General features: G+C 45.2%; 1 protein-coding gene across 1 annotated transcript in view; it reads right to left on the reverse strand.

Moving 5' to 3' along the window:
- Positions 1-4,180: 4,180 nt before the first annotated feature.
- LOC8043670 (LIM domain kinase 1) overlaps positions 4,181-18,790 on the reverse strand; it is a 66,309-nt gene continuing 51,699 nt past the window's right edge. The window contains exons 12-13 of the mRNA XM_040208513.3: positions 12,939-13,093; positions 4,181-8,413 (exon numbers count right to left, since the gene is read on the reverse strand). Coding sequence (XP_040064447.1) covers positions 8,167-8,413; positions 12,939-13,093 — 402 coding nt within the window. The 3' untranslated portion in view covers positions 4,181-8,166. The remainder of the gene's footprint in view (positions 8,414-12,938; positions 13,094-18,790) is intronic.

Below are 18,790 nucleotides of genomic sequence, written 5' to 3' on the forward strand. Positions count from 1 at the left end.
TCAAGTTGAACCACGAGTTGAACCAGGTTTTCTTGGTGTGGGCCATCGAGATCCTATGATGCCCATGGGATGGGCCAGCCACTTCATTGCTCTTTCTAATTTTTGCTGTATGTGTGTTCTCTATCCTCCCAGGATCTGCACAGGACAATGTAAGAACACATTAGTTTGTCTCGTCACAACACATACACTTGCAGAAGAGAAACAGGGCTATGAAATATTGCAGAGGGCTGCTCCTACTATGCTTTTGTTTTTGTTGTAATTCTCTTTGCCCCAGCCACTCTCGTTTTACAGTACAGTTGATCGTAGATTAGACTGCATAGATCACTACGGCGAAACCTAGCATGCTGATGGTTACATATTCAGGAAGCTTGATAGGTTGGCAAACAATCAAGTGCACTTCACAAAAAAGTTACCACGGACATACCTTTTGTCTATTGGGTTCCCTGTCCCTGAGGCTTGTTGGAGTGATTTTCATGCCTTGAGAATCTGTATGAATACATAAAAAGAAAAAAAAAATGCAAATAATGCTATTTTATCTGCAACAAACGAAAAAAAAAAATGCCTAACGCGAGTTTTAATTTTGAGGGGAGTGCGTTGGGAGGTGTAAAAACTTTTAAAAGAATTGCAAATGGAAGGACGGATAGCTCATCTCGCGATCAAGCTCTGCTGTCTGCATTCCGCCTTTCTATGCGTAAATCTTTCAAAAATTTAAAAGTGTCTTTAAAATTATTTTACTATCCAGCTTTCTATTTATTTTTGAAAGAAATAAAACGTGAAAAAACGAGTCGCAGGGCTGTAAAAGAATCTACACGAGATACATTAATAAAAACGGGCAGATATTGGAGGATGTGAACTCCGAAATATTATAAAACTGGGCGAAGAATATTTATATAGAGACTTCAATTTACTCGACGGGGTATCGACACTGCTGTGAACGAGATCGACGAGAGGTAGAGGAGGTGATATTTCGCCAACAGTCTACAGATCGTAAAATATTTGCAGGACGGTCTTCATCCACAAAACCGTGCTAAGAACGCTCGCCGAAATGGGTAGATCGCAATGAAATCACGGTGACATTTTGTAAATTTAAAAAATGAAACGATATATTCAATTACCTAAAAGAGTACAAAACCCTCCAATGGTGCAATTTGTGGCTGGAAGATCAGCTTAGGAAAAGTTTCAATTGGGGTGAAAACTTTCAAACTCACCGTCGTCAGTTGGGATCCAAACGAACGGGTGCTTCTTGTCCCCGACGCTGCTTGGGTACGACTTTGCATAACCGCACAAATGAGGTGGTTCAAAGACACGAAAAGCTTTCCACTTGCCCGAAAGTTCGAGGCTCGCGCAATGCGATGATCGAGGCGCCGAAGCTTGACGCTCCGAAGGCGAGCGAAAGCGCGAAAGCACCGAGCAGACCCACGGACGCCTCCACAACGGCCCACTGGTTTCAGAACGCGCAGAGCGCAAGCGCGCATGCGCATAGGCAGCGGTTTCGTTTTAGAAACGCAAAAAACAGAAAAAAGCACAATTTTGAGAGCGAGATGTTGACATAAACTTTTAAAAAAATATATTATATTTTTAGGAATACGTAATTTGTATTTAGTAAAATAATATGCAGTCATAACTAAAGTTGAATGAGGTTTGATTCATTATTGTTTTGTTTAGTTTTTAGTAATGAGCGCCTCCGACCACGCGAGCGCTGCTGTACACCTCTATGGTGGCGCCATCCGTGTTCGGGCCGCGCAACTCGCTCTGTGTCCGGAGGTTGGTTTCGGTTCTCCGCTCCCGTCGGACTGCCGGCCGGCGGCGACGTTCGCGCTGCGGGCGCACGGATACTTACGCGCCCATCGTTGCCCTGGATGGATACCCACTGACCTCGGCTTTGAATCCATTGCACTTTGGCTCGGCATCTGGATGCGCTGGTGTGCTTGGTGACAATACTTGGACAACTCGGATACCGCTTGCCCGCCGGAACTTCCCGATGCACTCTAAAGGTCTGTTCACACGATGCATCTTTTAGGCGCGCAACAGTTTCGCGACACTCAAGTTTCGCGTAATGTGCTCGTTCACACGTACCACTTCACGTGCAACAACGATGACGTTTAGACTCGCGAAAATAGTTTGGGTGTTGACCATAAAGTGGCGCTTAAACACACCACCGTCTTAAAACCAGCACAGCATACAGCTGTCATTTACTTCCACTTACTTAATTTACTCTTAAATTTTCATTTACTAGTTGTTGAATTGCCATTTACTGCCATTTACTTTATTTACTGCTGAATATGTATAATTTGGATGGAGGTTGACAAAGAAGAAGACTGTTGTGGAAGTAAATGAGAGCTGCACGCTGTGCTGGTTTTGAGACGGTACTGTGTACGTCCCTTTTTGTTTCCTTGTCTCAAGGTTTTATTTCTTAATTATGACTAAAAATAGACGCGAATTATCATCATCACCAATTACGTCTTCGTCCATCGCTGGATTTTTTTTCCGATATGCTGCTCACTTTTTCTTCAGTGGTGCTTGACGTGCTTGCGGAAGCGCCGGCAGTATCCATCGATCCATCGTTCGTGGTTTCGGTTTTTTTTTTCGGATTTGGCTCGGCTACAACACCGGCAGTGAAGTGGTCTTCTCAAACAGCTCGCTCCCCCCCTCAAAGGCCACGTGATAGCGTTTCTGAGCGGCCATTGGCGGCGCCCTCAGAGTGATTGACAGGACTCGGCAAAGTTTCAGCAAAAGCTCGCTCCAGAAGCGAGGTGTGCGCGCAACTTTTTTTTAGATGCGCGCTCCCTTTTCGGACTCGTTCAGACGGCGCAACCATTTCGCGAAACTACGTTTCGCGACACTAGATGCGCGAGAAAAATGCATCGTGTGAACTGGCCTTAACACTGGATACTGTTGTGCTTGTGCGTGCTGTGTGTGTGTTCCGTGCACTGTGTTTAATAACGACGCGACGACGCCTGGACGACCGTGTGCGGCGCGATAATTACCGCTGCGCTCCCCACTGGACTCTACAGAAGTCTTTCGTGCGATGCCCTTAGCCGTTACAAGCGAGAGATCGTCGCGATTTCAGACCCAGTCTGCCTGGGTCTGAAATCGCGACGATCTCTCGGTTGTAACGGCTAAGGTCATAACATGAAATTCTTTTGTAGAGTCCAGTGGTGAGTGCAGCGGGAATTCCGGCGGTGCACCGCCTGGGTTTAAAATTAGGGTTGGAAATGCGCGGTTCCAGGCTGGATACAAGCTGGTGCCCCAATTTCGGGTCTAGGCGGAACCGGCATTTTTGATTCCGGCCTGAATGTGACATTTTCGTACTTGATTACACTTTGGTTCGGCATCTGGATGCGCTTGGCGCTGGTGTGCTTGGTAAAAATACTTGGACAACTCGGATACCGCTTGCCCGCCGAACTTCCCGATGCACTCCAACACTGAATACTGTGCTTGTGCGTGCTGTGTGTGTGTTCCGTGCACTGTGACTTCCATATGAATTTTTGGAATAGATCAATTAATACAAAAGTGCCATAACCAAGCGTTTCTCAATTTTAATCGCCAACTATGTATTTTTTAACGATAGTGTAAGGGTGGAAAACAATGGAACACGACTGACAGCAATCCAATTTTCGGCACCAAGTTGACCACTCTTCCCAAAGAGATGGCACCACTTCCACGTCTCCTGCCAACCCCATGTATTTTCGGTTGTTTCCTGTAGTATTAATCTGAACGGCGTTTGATAAAATCTTCCTGTCGTCTGCTTCAAAGAAATTTCCAAACATTTCTCGCATTTTGCGAAATCCCACTTTGGCACTATCCAGTTTCTATGTGTAATGATGGATGGTCTTAGGAACTTCCACCGCGCTTACCCACTTACTTCGAGGATCACTGGTGGTAGTCGTCAGGGGCATCCACGACGTCAACCCTGGCAGCAATGAGAATTAACCACATTGCATTTTTGTCCTTGGGTACGTGACGGCACCATTCCACCTGCATTGTGCGACCGTGCTATGGCTGCCGCTTTCGTTTCTTTGCACCCCCCCCCCCCCCCCCCCCCCATTGTGGGCAAAACAATACAACTTTGTTTGATAGGGTGTCTCACTTCACACCATCAGCTGTCTCGTTTTGCACCGGGGGTCGGGGTGAAATGAGACATTTGTGACTAATTATCAATGAATACATCATAATTCTACTAACTCCAGTCTAGACATTTTTATTGACCGCAATGCCAAGACAATAAAGACGATTTTCATACAATTTTTTCTCGATTCACAAAAGAAACTAAAGAAACAGCAATTTTTAAATTTTGATTTCATTTTATCAAGTATGCCTTACCCTTATGCATACTGTGCTGCAAAAACAACTGTGAGAGTATCACCAACAGACGCAATTTTATGCAATTACAATCGAGCCTCTCTTGAACACATGCATAGATATCCTATCAGTGACAACACTTTGAGTTGATCGGTATCAATGTAAACAGCTTGAGGGATAGCAATGTTTCAAAAGAACTTCCTCCAATCAAACAACACAAGAAAAAAAAAATTATGGGTAACTCCCATGCAGCATTTGGTGTCTTTACTTGAACACCTTGACAAATCACGATGGGTTTGCACAATAGTGAATCGCATCTGCAATTTGCTGCTGGAGAACCTGGGCTCACCTTTTGATTTCCTAATTTTTGAACACCAGATTGGCCAATACAAAGCCCACAAGGTGCAAAGTAGGCAACAGGATGCCCGTCACATGCCGAGAAACTAAAAAGGATATTTGAAAGTTCTATACATTCTTCAAGATTTGTCTTGTTTTTCACATTTCTAGACATTCAAGGTTTTGCCTGTAACTACATTCTCTGGCAGTGTATCGAATCAATTGTCAAGACATCCTGGATTTTACATAAGGAGCTTCCGCTAAGGTTTCTCATGCACGTCTCAATCTCGTACAGACTGGCTTCAATTTCTCGCACTCGGGCACCGGAAACGTGGCAAGCAAGCCTCGACATTATAACTTTCTGAATGGCCTACAACAGCTGTCGCGAGAATCATAGCATGCCATACTTTTTTCTCTTGCCACTCCGGCCAAGCTACGAGATTCAACTCCAAAATGTGCTGGTTGCTCTCAATTATATACCATAAAATTTAAAAAAAATTATAAAAATCTACAGGAAAATGAATCCATGTAAAAATAGTGAAGATGTCCTCCATAGCTTTAGCTACACAATGTGTGACTCATCAATGTTTGTAGAAAGTAGTGCTACTCCGCAACTCGCATGCAGTCGTGATTATAGCAACCTGAAGCACAAAATGAGCTTCAACTACCAAGTCCATAGAAAAGCACTTCTTGCCCGTGAGACATCGAAAACCAAGGCCAGTATTGCTCCGAGATAATAAAGAGAGCAATGACATGCCCAAATCCACCAAATTTGCAGGTGGCGAATCACGCAAAACAATGCTTCCACTCGGAAAAGAATGCACAAAACAAAGAACAGTACACATACAAATAACTCAGCACAGCTCATACAATAAGTACAGTCAGACACAATCAATAGAGCAAATAACTTATATGTTATGTACAGGTAACTGCTTTTTAGAAAAGATAGACAAAAAATAAATTATTTGCAAAAAAGCACATAAAATATAGAAACTTTTTGCTTTTCATCCTCACATCCACTGAGGGCTGGAATGATAAAGACAGGTATAGCACTGACAGATTCCTGGCACTATAGTAGAATGTGAAGACTCCAAACTTGCCCTTCAAAAGTGTCTTTGGCCATTTCAAAAGCACTCTTGGGAAGAACAAAGGCTGCTGCTACACTTGGAGAATGAAGGCAGGGTGAATATATACATGGACCCTTGTGCACTTTTAAAGCTCACTATGAGACAGGTGACAAAAAAAAACAAAAAAAAAACAAGAAAACGGAATGACAAAATCAATGGAAACAGGCGGTACGCCTCACTTAATGTGCATTGCACAGATGAAAGAAAAAAGACGCAAATCAAACTTGACTTTCAATTTTGAAAAGAAGAACTTCTTCCAATGGAATCTTGCATCCCAACATCTAGGCACAAATGCTGACCAAATGGTCGTCAACATTGAGTCACTCTACAGTTTGTACAAAAACACGATTAGGACCCGCAAAACTCCCAGACTTGCATCCCTGTCATTTCTCACTCCCCATTCGACCACGCGGGCGTTTTGATTTTTGTGCGAGTGCTCAACCAGAAACGCGGCACTTCTAAGATGTCGTATGCTTTCAAAATGTCCTAGTAGTTTCTATCAAAACAGTAAACGGAGCAGAGCTTAGAATCCAACACCCCTGGCACGCATAGTAACTCGAGGTTGTTAAGAAAGGACGTGGCTATTAAAAAAAGCAAAAGAATTGCAACACTGTTCATTGTGTTTTTCAAAATGCAATATTTGAGGTTCAGAGTATCTCCTCATAAGATATAAAAATTCAATACAGTCCCTCGCTATTAAAAAAAACCAGCAAGTTATAAGTGTCAAAGGGCCTGACATAGGGCAAGCAAACACTTCAAATGAGATTTTCACAACTTCATTTCTTTTTTGGTAAAATGTCATTGCTTTACAAGGTCTTGACAACGTCATCAGGAACAGACTTCGGTCAACTTGGTACTATATTGTTGTGTTCTGCAGTAACTGAAATGTGGCTTAAAGTTCGAGTTCTCACGTTAAACAGGAAGGATAAAAAATTAATCAGCTGTAACTTGGTGCAGTTTTTGTCCATTCTTCCTTTTTCAAAATACAATATTTATTAAAACAAGATATCAGCTTTAACATTCTATTGCTTTATGAAATATGCCAGACCCTTGGAAAGTACCACAAATAATCAAAAGCAAGCATTTCTCAACGAGAGATCACTCTAATGACCTTCAAGATAGGAAGGACGTTCAACATCGCTATCTACCCTAGGAAATATATTTGATATCTAATTTCAGTCTAAAAATCAGCATTAAGAAATATATACCTCCAATGAAAAATAGACAAGCTATGTGAATAAATAAACAAAAAAACTTTCTAAACCCTCATTTGCCCTTAGGTATTAGCAGAAAAGCTACCACAGGGTTGTTTGCATCTACAAGGAAGTTGGCCCGTGCTATCTCCACACAGCTAAAGTAAACCTAAATGAACCATGAAACAGCTTTTAGGCTGCATTGAAAAGAAGAAATCCTTCTGTCCCTCCCAATGACCATGCATGGACTGTTGAGGTACTTGCAGCATTGAAGTGAGCCATAAAACGCATCATTCGGAAAAAAGGCAAATCAAAAGACTGCACTAACTGTAGAATCAATCATCTTTAAAATATCAATGAAATAACCTTAAATGGCACCACATCCGCTTAGAGGTTTTAATGTCATGCTTAGACAACCTAACAAACCAAATATTACCTGAAGAAAAAAAAAATTTTTTTTCTGCCCCCACAGCACATTTAAAGACTGGAAATGTGGTTTCTGTGTGTTTACACTACAAAATTTAGCTGGCATTTGGCAGAGAGCTTTAGGGGAAAAAAATGACAAAAAGAACAGCTTGGCATTGTTGGTCTGTTCCTTAATAATTATGAGAACAGAACATAGAGGGGACAAAAACAGACGACAGACATTCATGTTTATCTCTTCTATGTTCTATGTTCTGTTTTCCTCATTCGTATATTACAAAAGTCTGGACATGATATGCAGACAAGAAAATCAAATTTAAAACTTCCTACCAAACAACCAAATGTAAGAGGAAAAAAAAATTCCTATCTCCTTTTTCGAAAAATGAGAAAAGGGGATTTAGATCCGAGACCAAAGGCAGAGACAAACGATGAAAACCATAAAATCAGGAATCAGTTCAAGTAATTACAAGTGGGATGTATAGATTCCCTTTTGGCCCACTATTCAAAAAAAAAAAAAATTGTAATGCAGAAAGGAAGACCGCGCGAGGGTCGCCAATCACCACGGAGCTGCACGGCTCCGGACGTTTCAACCCTTGCGCACTCTTCACGGGCGTTTCCTCGACCCCCTTCGAAAGTTCACTCGAGAGTTTGTAACCAAAAAACGGAAAGAATCTCCCTCTCTTCACACACACACACACACCAGAAAAAAAACACACACACAGACAAACAAAAACAGGTGAAAACAAAAAAAAACACAAAAACTCGACGAGAACATTAGCAAGGCTTCAGTCCAGCTCCAAGGAAGAGCGCGGAGAGTCCAGCGCCTGCTCACTGATGGTCCGCAGTGGGGAACGTCGGCACTCGGGCGGAGTGAGCGACTCCGGCGTGGACTCGGCCGACGGAGAGGATCCGGGCGACGGCATGCCCGCAAAGTTGGCAATGTCGCTGAGCAGTTCCTGCGGTAGTGGGCTGTTCACGAGCAAATGCAGCGAGATGCCTGCCAGCCACTTCTGCAGCAGCTCGAAGGAGGGCCTGGAACGACGAGATACAATGCTTGTCACGCGCTGCCAGCCTCGAGCTGCCTTAAAGGGCAACTCCGGCCGAAACTCAAAATGAAATAAATTACTGGTATCGCTGTAGTGACACAAAATACGACCCCAGACAAAATATTATGTCCGTGGGACGCCACATTCTCAACTAATGCCGATAATAAAAATGCGACCCGCCGCGGGCTGCCGATCGCTAAAGCAACATTGGGCCGTGACGTCAGTATCATTCTCTTCTTTTTTTCTCCGGTCCGGGCGTTGCGCAAAGTGCACTTCTGTGAGCCGCTACCACTGCTACTTCGGCTTGTGATTGGCGTGTTTAGCCGTTACTTTTATCTGTAGCCCGTGTAGTTTCGGTATAGCCTTTTGTTTATTTGCTTGCGAGGACTCCAAAACTCGTTTTAGCGAGCAACTCGGTGCGCCTCAGACTGCCCAGCCCTTCCTCGAAAGATGCCGAGTGCAACTTGTAGCGCTGTGGGATGCTCAAACAACCCGCTGTGCAACATGGAGGTGCTTTTTCACAAGTTTCCAACGGACCGGAAATTGGAGGTGTGGGTGAACGCTGTTCGGCGAGTGGACTTTGGACTTCGGCTTTTACGCGCCCAAGGAAAAAAGAACGAAAAAAACAGACGCACATAGCCCAGCACACGTGTGTTCGGGCGCCGCGGCCCGCGCCGGAGAGCCTCAAAGCTTTGTGTCTCGGACTGACCCGCCGCGCGAAAGCGAGAGGGCCCCCAGTACTGTACGTCACTGGCAGCGCGGCATAGAGCAACGCCGCTCCATCCACGGAGCCCCGATAACAATTTAGGCCTAGCGACGAGTACGGAAGACCGCACACACGGCCACAGCCGCCGAGTACGGCACCGAACGCTCGTTTTGCAGTCGCTAGCTTTTGTGTATACAAGCGACGGGTACGGCATAGTGCACGCACGGCGGCGGCCGCCAAGTACGGCACCGTACGAGTTCACAGGTTTTCCAGTCGCTAGCTTTTGGGTATACGCACTAACTCTTGCTACATATGCTGGATAACACTACGTATACAGAATTAAAACAAAATCAGCTTACTTCCTATCTTTAGACGGCTAGCGCAACAGAAGTAGGTACCGCTCGGCCTGCGTACTCAATGAACAAGAACGATCCTGACGTCACGTTCACATAGCGGCTGATGTCCAGAGTTGCCGGGGCCTCGAGCGGCTAGTTTCGGTTTTGTTGGCCGCGCCCCAAACAAAACTTTGGGGCGTCGATATCTTTAAAACTACGCACGATAACGAGAAAAAATTACACCTTGCAATTCAGGGACGCTGACTGCACTAAAAACAGTCATAATCCCAAACTCGAAAGTATAGACCGCAGTTGCCCTTTAATCAACTAAACGCGTTTTCGGAATATCAAAGTCCTTTCAGCGTGCTGTTTATTATCTTCAAATTCAAAATAACTGTTGAAAAAAAGGTAAATGAAGGCAATGCCAAGACCAGCATTCAAATTTTGCCATGCTCTCCCGTGGGGTTGTGCAACATGTTGTATACCGTAACCTCCATGTCGAGTGGGCGGTCTATAAAATGCAGTATTGTGCGAGTTCAGTTTCGTTTTGCTGGCACGAGATTCTCCAGCGTTCATTTCACACTATCAAACTTCTCGTACACCTTCAGGAACAGGTTGTACTGCCCCAGATTACTACATTCGACGTCACATTCTCAGTGTTGCCAGCAGAGCCTCTCGGCCGGTCAGGCCAAATTTGAAACTTCAATAACTTAGCAATAAAAGGTTATTGTGACATGAAATTTCGTTTATTAGTTCAGATGTCTGTATTAAGAGAAGATGTAAATTAAAAAAAAAAACTATTTATTTTAAAAACTGTCTTTTTTTTTTGCTCGCTTTATTATGCTTGGACATTCTAGTTTTATGAGAAGAAAAAAAAAAAGCCGTTTACAACTCCCTGTAACGCCGAATTTGAGCGCAGCTCTTGAGGAGGAGGAGGGAAGGGTACTGGGGGGATCAGTTGATCTCGGAAGGGGGGGTCACGTGACCTGGGAGATCACGTGACCTCGGGGGGGGGGGGGGGTCACGTGACCTGATCAGTCATGATGACGACGGCGATGCGGATGCCAATGACGTAATCGGCATCCGCATTATCATCGTCATCATCACTGATGACGTCATCGTCACGTGACCCCCCCCCCCTCCTAGGTCCTTCCGAAGGAACCCGAGGTCCTCTTGAGGTCCTCCCGAAGGAACCCGAGGTCCTTCCGAGGCCCTCCCGAAGGAACCCGAGGCCCTCCCACGGTCCTCCCGAAGGAGCCCGAGGTCCTCCCAAGGCCCTCCCGAAAGAACCCGAGGTCCTTCCGAGGTCCTCCCGAAGGACCTCGGGTTCCTTCGGGAGGACCTCGGGTTCCTTTGGGAAAATTTACCCATAATGCACCGCGCGGTTACGCCGACGGCAACGGTGACGCCGCTCAAGCCGGAAACGGGCGCCTAAGAGCTGCGCTCTAAAACAATATTCTCACCCAAAGTTAGGAAGAAACGAGGTGCTAAAGAAATTGCAAGCTTACGCAAATATCCACCGTCTTCGAGAGGCCGTTGACCTGGACAGCAGAACTTTCTACGTATCTCGGATTCAATTTGCAATAGACAACACTAAAAAAAAAAAAAAAAATCACAATTTCCACGTCGGGAGGTACAGAAACAAGCGCAAGTTTCAAGAAATGCGACGCAAACCCAGGCAGAAAATGTCAGTGGAGAACGTTTGCTGCAGCCAGCAAAGCCTAACCACAACGACGGTGACTGCTCCAACGCGATCGACGCTCCGTTCACGAAGAAGAGGACGCGGCGTATTGCCTGTTGTCAAGCAATGGCCGCCAGTGAGGCCAGTGACGGGCTCCCGATCCGCGATCCAGACTTGCACTGTGAGAGTTCTAATGCATTGCACCCGCGGAATGCTGCACGGATAACAGGCCCCGAACAAACTTGCCGAATGCACCGAGTGCAGACTGGTACTGACGCCGTAGGTGTTGTAGAAAAGTACCAACCTCAAACCGAAACTAGCGCCTTTTTGTTCGACGTGATGGGTGGGCATGCGAGAGCGCCCCAGTCGCTGTCATCGTTTACCTATAAACTTTGGTTGCTGCAACGTGTAACTTATATTTGCGATGAATTCCAATTAAGGAACTCGGCTGCCAGAAATATCAACAGACGGCGTAAGTTTCCGAAACCAGCTGACTACAAAACAGCATACACTTGAGAAAATTGATTGCACTGTATGTGCAAGAGCTTGCTTTGTTTTAAGCATAGTATTATTAGTGAACCACTGAAAGGATGCGGCTTAAATTTAGTTCTTTGGAACACCTAGAAATATGTTTCGTAAGACTTTTTATTTCCCTGGTGAGGGCATTGAGAACGAGAGCTTTCTCAAACAAAATACGACGGGGCAAGATAGCTCCCGTTTAAATATGACTTTGCGTGAGCCTCGGGCAACGTCTCCATGTTTAGCCTTCCCGGACGCCGAGTGAATGTGTCACAGGTTTCTGCTGTGGGAACTTTGTCGAAAAATGTTCCACTTTTCACCCGCACACAAATGATGCTAGATCTCGTGGTCTCTGTGGTTGTCCTGGGCCTTTCATTCACTGGTAGGTTTCAGCGTCTGTACGGCAACAAAGCGACTCAAATTTTGCAAATAAAATACGGGTCCTCAATTCCTCCCTTAGTGAAATATCAGACGCTTACAATTCAAGCTCGCGTTTGGGTTTGTGGCCCGCGGGACGCGATTTCGAGCAGAAAACCAACTTTTTCTTTCGGTTCTGCTGTGCGAATGCCACATCGTAGCAGACAAACTCTCGTCGTCTGCTTTCGCTTTTCGCATGGGCGAGGCATGACGAGATTGTCGGCACTAGAGAGCTCAAAGACAACGTACAGCAAGCGGCGTGCATGCTCGCCTCCCCGCGCTGTCTCGTGCTCTCGTGCACCGCCTAGGGATCGCGGGGGATTTTTTGTCAAAAGTTGCGAAGTTGAGCGCGTGCAGGGAGGAGGAAACTTTGCGGCGTTCTTTTGGTCACTCCTCCCGCTACGTCAAAAAGCGAAGAATATTTTTCTCCACGAGTTTAGCTACTCAGATGACTTAATTACTCCTAAAAGAGCTTTTGCAGTTCCTACTGAATCTTTAGATGCCTTTCGTTTCTACTGTATGTGCACCAAGCGCAGCATCAGAAAATAAATAAATAAATAAATAAACATCTGTCTAAGAGAGTGTTTACATGCCCATATAATTTTAAGACATATATTTGAAGCATTACTTTGTGACGCCCATAACAACAACTATGGTAGAGAAACTCTTGTGTCGCCGGTGCAGCAGGAAAGCTTAATATCAAACGTTGTCGGAAATATTGTCAGTAAACACATTTAGGCCCCCCCAGAATGTAACCTATGTCTCCACTACCAAAGGGTGGAACACGTAACGCAAACAGCTCTGCGGGATGCATGGCTGATACCACCGTCTTGGGTTTCATGCCTGCAATCACCTTTTCTCCGGGTCAATGTCGCAGCAGAGGAAGGCGATGAGGTAGAATGGCTCTGGGCAGCTGCCACAAAACTTCTCCTTGAACACCACCGTGTTGAGCCCAAAATCGTTGCTCCTCGGCAAATAGTCCGGATCCGCTTGCACCCGGCCAATGATCTGCGGCGGTCAAAACGCCAACGAATGAAACGTCGCGAGGAAGCAACTTTCTAAACCGTCTTCTTCTTTTAATTGGAAGCTCAGGCTCCACACTTTTTTTAATATTGCAAAACAACTTTTTATTAGGAGGAAGCTCCTTTTCCTCATCTTGACATACTACTAAGAATCGCCACTGCATCCCATCTAATGCTACATTAAGAAACAATAAGGTAAATAATAATGTTTTTATCCTAGTGGCACACAACTAGCTACTAGAATAAAAAAAAAACAAAAAAAAAACAGCACATTATTTTTCCACTATATGTGGCAGTTCTTCAGAGAAGTGCGCAGCACAAGCATTTCAAGATTTTACATACTGATAAAAACATAGCAAGTTTAGTCGTATTGCAAACAAACAAAACCGTGGCCTCTGCTAATTCAAGGCAGCCTTTTCCATTGGCCACTCCACTTTGAGTAAGCCACTCCAAATTCACAATTACAAGTAGTCTTAAAGTACACTGACACCCCAAAGGTCATATTTATTTTTATTGTCTAAAACAATCAAAGTTGTAATCATATAAAAATAACAGAAAAACGCAATGCAAAAAAATTTTTTTTACGCACGCACGTGACTTTTTTAGCAGAGTTGGCAAGGGTTAGTTTGTCCATTTTTGTGTTCGTGGAGAAAAAATCTCAACAATGCTCTGGACAGCTACCATCTATGAGCGACAGCGACACATAGTACACCTCCGATGCTCTTCACCAAAGTGGAAAGACCTTTTTGTTTGTAGTAGATGTGATGTTAAATGAAAAGTTATTTCAGGATCGCAGTGTGCACGTCGGGGAGGGGGCCGCGGTTAGAATTACAGGCGGATGGGTCGCTCAAATACACCATGATTCCAGATATCTTCTGGGGCCCCACCCAGGTTTGTGCGTGTTTTATTAAAAACACGCACAGACAGATGCGGCAAGGAAGAACAAAAGCGACTAATAATTACAAAGTAGGTGTGGTGACCATCCCTTATGTAAAAGGTGCCTCAGAGTCTATTTGCCGGTCCCTCCTCATATTAGGTATACAAACAACTTTCAAACACCATATAAAATTATGTGACCTCATTTCTAAGCCAAAGGATGCCACCCCAGGCGAAAATTTCTAACTGGGACCAGTTGGCACCTCAACTGGTTTCAACTGGGACTAACTGGTCCCAACTGGGAAGCAACTGGGACTAACTGGTCCCCACTGGGACCAATAGGAGTCCAACTGGGGCCAGCTGAAGGGTCAACTGGTTTGAACCATTCCCAGTTGGGAGTCAACTGGTTTGAACCATTCCCAGTTGGGAGTCAACTGGTTTGAACCATTCCCAGTTGGGAGTCAACTGGTTTGACTCCCAGTTGGGAATGGAGTGAACTGGGACCAGTTAGGAATGTAACTGGTTGGAGCGGTTCCCAGTCGAACTTCAAATGTCTTTCCCGTTCCCAGTTCACACGGGGCAACAATTTGGACAAGTTGGGGGTGTATTGACCTTTGCTAATGAAGAAAACGAAAAACACTAACATTTTTAGATTTATACAAATAGGGAATTTTTAATTACTGGGGTACATTTATATATTTATAAAAATAATATAAAAATTTTAATTAACTAAATAATTTTTTAATTGGAAAATATAATTAGTGACAAAATGTGTTCACCTAAATGAACATTTAGTGCATTATTAAAATATATTAAAACATTTATTTAAATACCTACAGTATTTTTTTTTTTAATAAATAAATTTATCTTTTGGCTAATCAGAGCTAGTCGGCCGCCGTGGCACGCGGGTGCGAATTAGTGGTACGCGCTGTCGACAGATGGCGCTGCCTATGCTGACGCCGGGGACGCCGGAGTCGGACGGACGCAGAAGAGAAGCGTCGCCATCGCCCAAGTTGGTGTCGTTATGAAAATGTCAAAACTACAGCTGCGCTTCTTTGGACCTAACTGTACACACATCATGGTGGCGGCGGTGAACTTCGAGGATGGAAAGATGCAGTTCAGCGATTGGAGGGCACCCAGCAAAGACCGGACGGAAGAGAACACGCCGCGGAGAACACAATGGCGAAAATGGCGGGAGGCCTACCTCGAAAATGTTAGACTGTTGTGACAGAGATTACACGGTGGGAGCGCTACTGCATCTTATCAGGACTTCACCTGCGCAACGCGGCATCACGGGTGAGCACCTTTCTTCACGCGATGGGAAGAGAAGCTGAGGACGTCTTCACTAACAGACGCCAGCGGCCGATCTTCCTTCATCTCATGAATACCACCTCTGAAAAAGCGATTCAACCGTCGCAAGCAAGTGGCTAAACCCGGAGCGTGTGCGTCACCGAACCTATTTAGTTTCATTCTCCAAGTTTTTGACAATAAAGTCTTGTCAACCTTCCATTTTGTGCCGAGTTTCATTGTTGCTGGAGTTGGTACCAGCTCCAACTGGGACCAGTTGTAACTGGGACCAACTCCAACTGGGACCAGTTGAACGACTCCAACTGGGACCAGTTGCAACTGGGAATTGTTCCATAAACCAGTTGCAACTGGGACCAACTGGTCCCAGTTGAAACTTTTCGCCTGGGACCCCTCCTGAGTTGCAAAGTGGTATGTACATAGTGAACTGTGAGGACTGTGACAAGAGTTACATCGGAGAAACCGGCCAAAAACGGAGTACCCGCCTCAAAGAGCACAGAAGAGATGCGGAAAAGGCAACATATGCCACAAGATCAAAAACTGGACAGGTGGACCATTGTTGGCTGACTGGTCACACTTCTGACCTCACGAGCGCTGTGACCCTGGCACGTGAACGATGGTGGGGCCCCAGAAGATTTCTGGAATCATGGTGTATTCGAGCGACCCATCCGCCTATAATTCTAACCACGCCCACGCCCCGCCCCCGACGTGCACACTGACATCCTGAAATAACTTTTCATTTAACATCACATCTACCGTAAAAACCTGCATATAATACGAGCGTTTATTTTTCAAATTTTGCCATGTAAAATTTGCGGCTCGTATTATACACGGGTCCCAACAATTTTCAGCTTCGTTGAGGCGCGATCTAACGCCGTTTGACGTAGTTTCGGTTTCGAAGCAATATGGCATTCAAAACAGCTATCATTATCATTAAAATCACAATGTCCGAGGCGCCACCGTCCGTCCACAGTCAGACTAGGCAATGGTGTCGGCGCGAAAACTACACTAGGCCGCATGGATGTACCAACCGGGGGGGCAAGGGGGCGCTTGCCCCCCCAGTTCTCAGAGTGGGGGGCAAGGCATGTGTTTTGCACCCCCCCCCCCCCTTCTCTCCCTCTGAAACCGCCACCACTGAGCAGGGCAAACACTAGCCGGCGGCGCTCAAGGGATACCAAGGGCACCGCCCCCGGCCTTGGAGGGGAGAGGGTCTGGTTTGCCCCCCCCCCCCCCCTCAAAAACAAGTTGGTACGCCACTGCTAGGCCGCCTTCAAAAGAAAAGTTGTTTTGGTTACGGAAGACATCGGCAACAGTGCTGCCGGACAACAATTTGCCATAAATGAAGGGAGCATCCGCGGATAGAGACGACAAAAGCAAGCTCTGTTCGCATGCAACGGAACGAGAAGAAGCTTTCAAGGCCCAAAAAATGGTGTAAAAGAGCAACGTGAACAGCACCTCGCCGTAAACATTGAGCTGCTGCAAGAGAACTTTGGCAAGCCGACCTTGGGTTTCTCGCTTTATGCGCTGCACCAAGTTTTCACTGCGTTGACGCACATTCGTCGCTTGCTCTTTCTAGAAGTGCGGGATTTCTAATGCACTCGACGGCACTGAAAACGACTGCCTTTGGGAGGAGGCGTCAGACAAGAAGTCAGATGGATGTGAAGACAGTGATTAAGGGCCAATTACGACGCAAATAAAAATTTTTCTTAAATCTTCCTGGGTCGTATTTTATGCGAAAATTTTTCATGGTTCTTAAATTGTTTCGTATTATATGCAAATACAATTTTTTTTTTTTTTCGTTGTCCTCAAATTGGCTTTGTATTAATGCAGGTTTGTATTATATGCAAGTTTTTACGGTACTATGGACGAAAAAGAAGTTGAAACAAGGGCCATAATAGACCCCTTCCGGAATTCAGTCTGGCAACTTTGATCACCATAATCATCTGAAAAATGGCAAATGTGCTATACTGTAAAACCCTTTATTTTCGCAGCCCCTATTTTTCGCGAATCGGTCACAGAGTACACATTCGCCGCCACTAAATTTCGCGAATTGCAGACGCCCTCATTGAAACTCTTAAGGATCAAAATTTTCGCGTGCCCTTAAATTCCGCGAATATTTTAATTTGCGAAATTCGCGAAAATTAAGGGCTCGCAAACATTAAGGGTTTTACAGTATTAATGGCGGCCTTCTGTTTAGTGATGAAGGAAGAAGTTGAAGATACTCCTAAGCAGATGATTCGATGCCTATACATTTTAGACATCAGCGCGGCGTGAAGCAGGAATTGGCTGCAAGAGCTGCGTAAGCATTTATTTCTAACTCGGGCCCACTCCATCTGTTAGTAGCACACACTCTGCTTCAAACCCCTTGATGTATAGAATTTTATTGAGGCTCTCTATGTGGGCTGGCGCTTTGTTCTGACTGGTTACATCCTTTTCGCCATCAACACTGAGAGAGATTGAAAAAGAACTGTACAGTGAAGCGTGCGTTTTCGTTTACCGTTGACTTGCGAAAGTGACGGTGCCCCATAAGATACTGCAGACCTCAGGTTCATTGCCACCAGTATTACGGTAAAGGTTAAACTGCCATTTGAGTCACCAGGTGGCACTGAATTCCGGAAAGGGTCTACGATGATGTCTCCCGCTTGCCATGGACGAAGAAGTTGTTGGAACCAGTGCTACGAATGAAGAGAAGGGCAAAGCAAGCGTTTGGTTGCTAGTAGCTAGTCGGGTTGTTCTTAGGCTGCACTGATGATGTCTCCCATATAGAAGACGAAACGGCTACTTTTAAATTGTTGATATTGTTATATAAGTCAGAGGTATTTGCTTTTTAATCATGAGTCCCGGTTTCTGGAACGTTTTTGTAAAGCAAGGATTGTACAAAAAGCGATTTCAGTTTCTCTTTTTCGCGGGTGCCTTGAGGACGTCTCGAGCGTATAATTTTCTGGCTTCTAAACTAGCTGGACTGCCAGATCAGCACCAGCCTAAACTGCATAAAGCGCTTTTCTTGGTGCATGCATAACTTTCATACTGAAGGCCTCGACGACCGTGGCGACATCTGGTAGCACGCATGAGAAACTGGGATAAAAGTTGAACGCCTCCAAAGTGAAAAAAGCAACAAATATCGCCCAGCCACGTTCGCTCTGCACATGGTGTCACAAGAGTGGCCATTGCGCAAAGCGAACGCGCCACCAGGCAAAGTTCCTCGGTTCTTCGCCACATGTTCGCTCCATGGAGCTCAGCCTTACACCGTGCAGCACACTTTGATATTAGCTTTAATTTATTTGAAGGCTTTATTTTTTACTAGGGCTGATAACTGGGTTGGTTGGCAGTCCATGACAGCAAATTCAGCACAAAAAACGAGGACAAGGAGGACACGAACATGTGCTTGCATTCCTTTCTTTCCCTTTACTTTCGTGCTGAATTTGCTGTCATAGCTTTATTTCTGTTGTAGCCCGGCATATTAATAGCATAGGAGTAATTTTAGGAGTTCCGCATATTTCTG

This window comes from Ixodes scapularis, unplaced genomic scaffold (assembly GCF_016920785.2).
Source record: "Ixodes scapularis isolate PalLabHiFi unplaced genomic scaffold, ASM1692078v2 PGA_scaffold1__304_contigs__length_218370807, whole genome shotgun sequence".
NCBI classification, from domain to species: Eukaryota; Metazoa; Arthropoda; class Arachnida; order Ixodida; family Ixodidae; genus Ixodes; species Ixodes scapularis.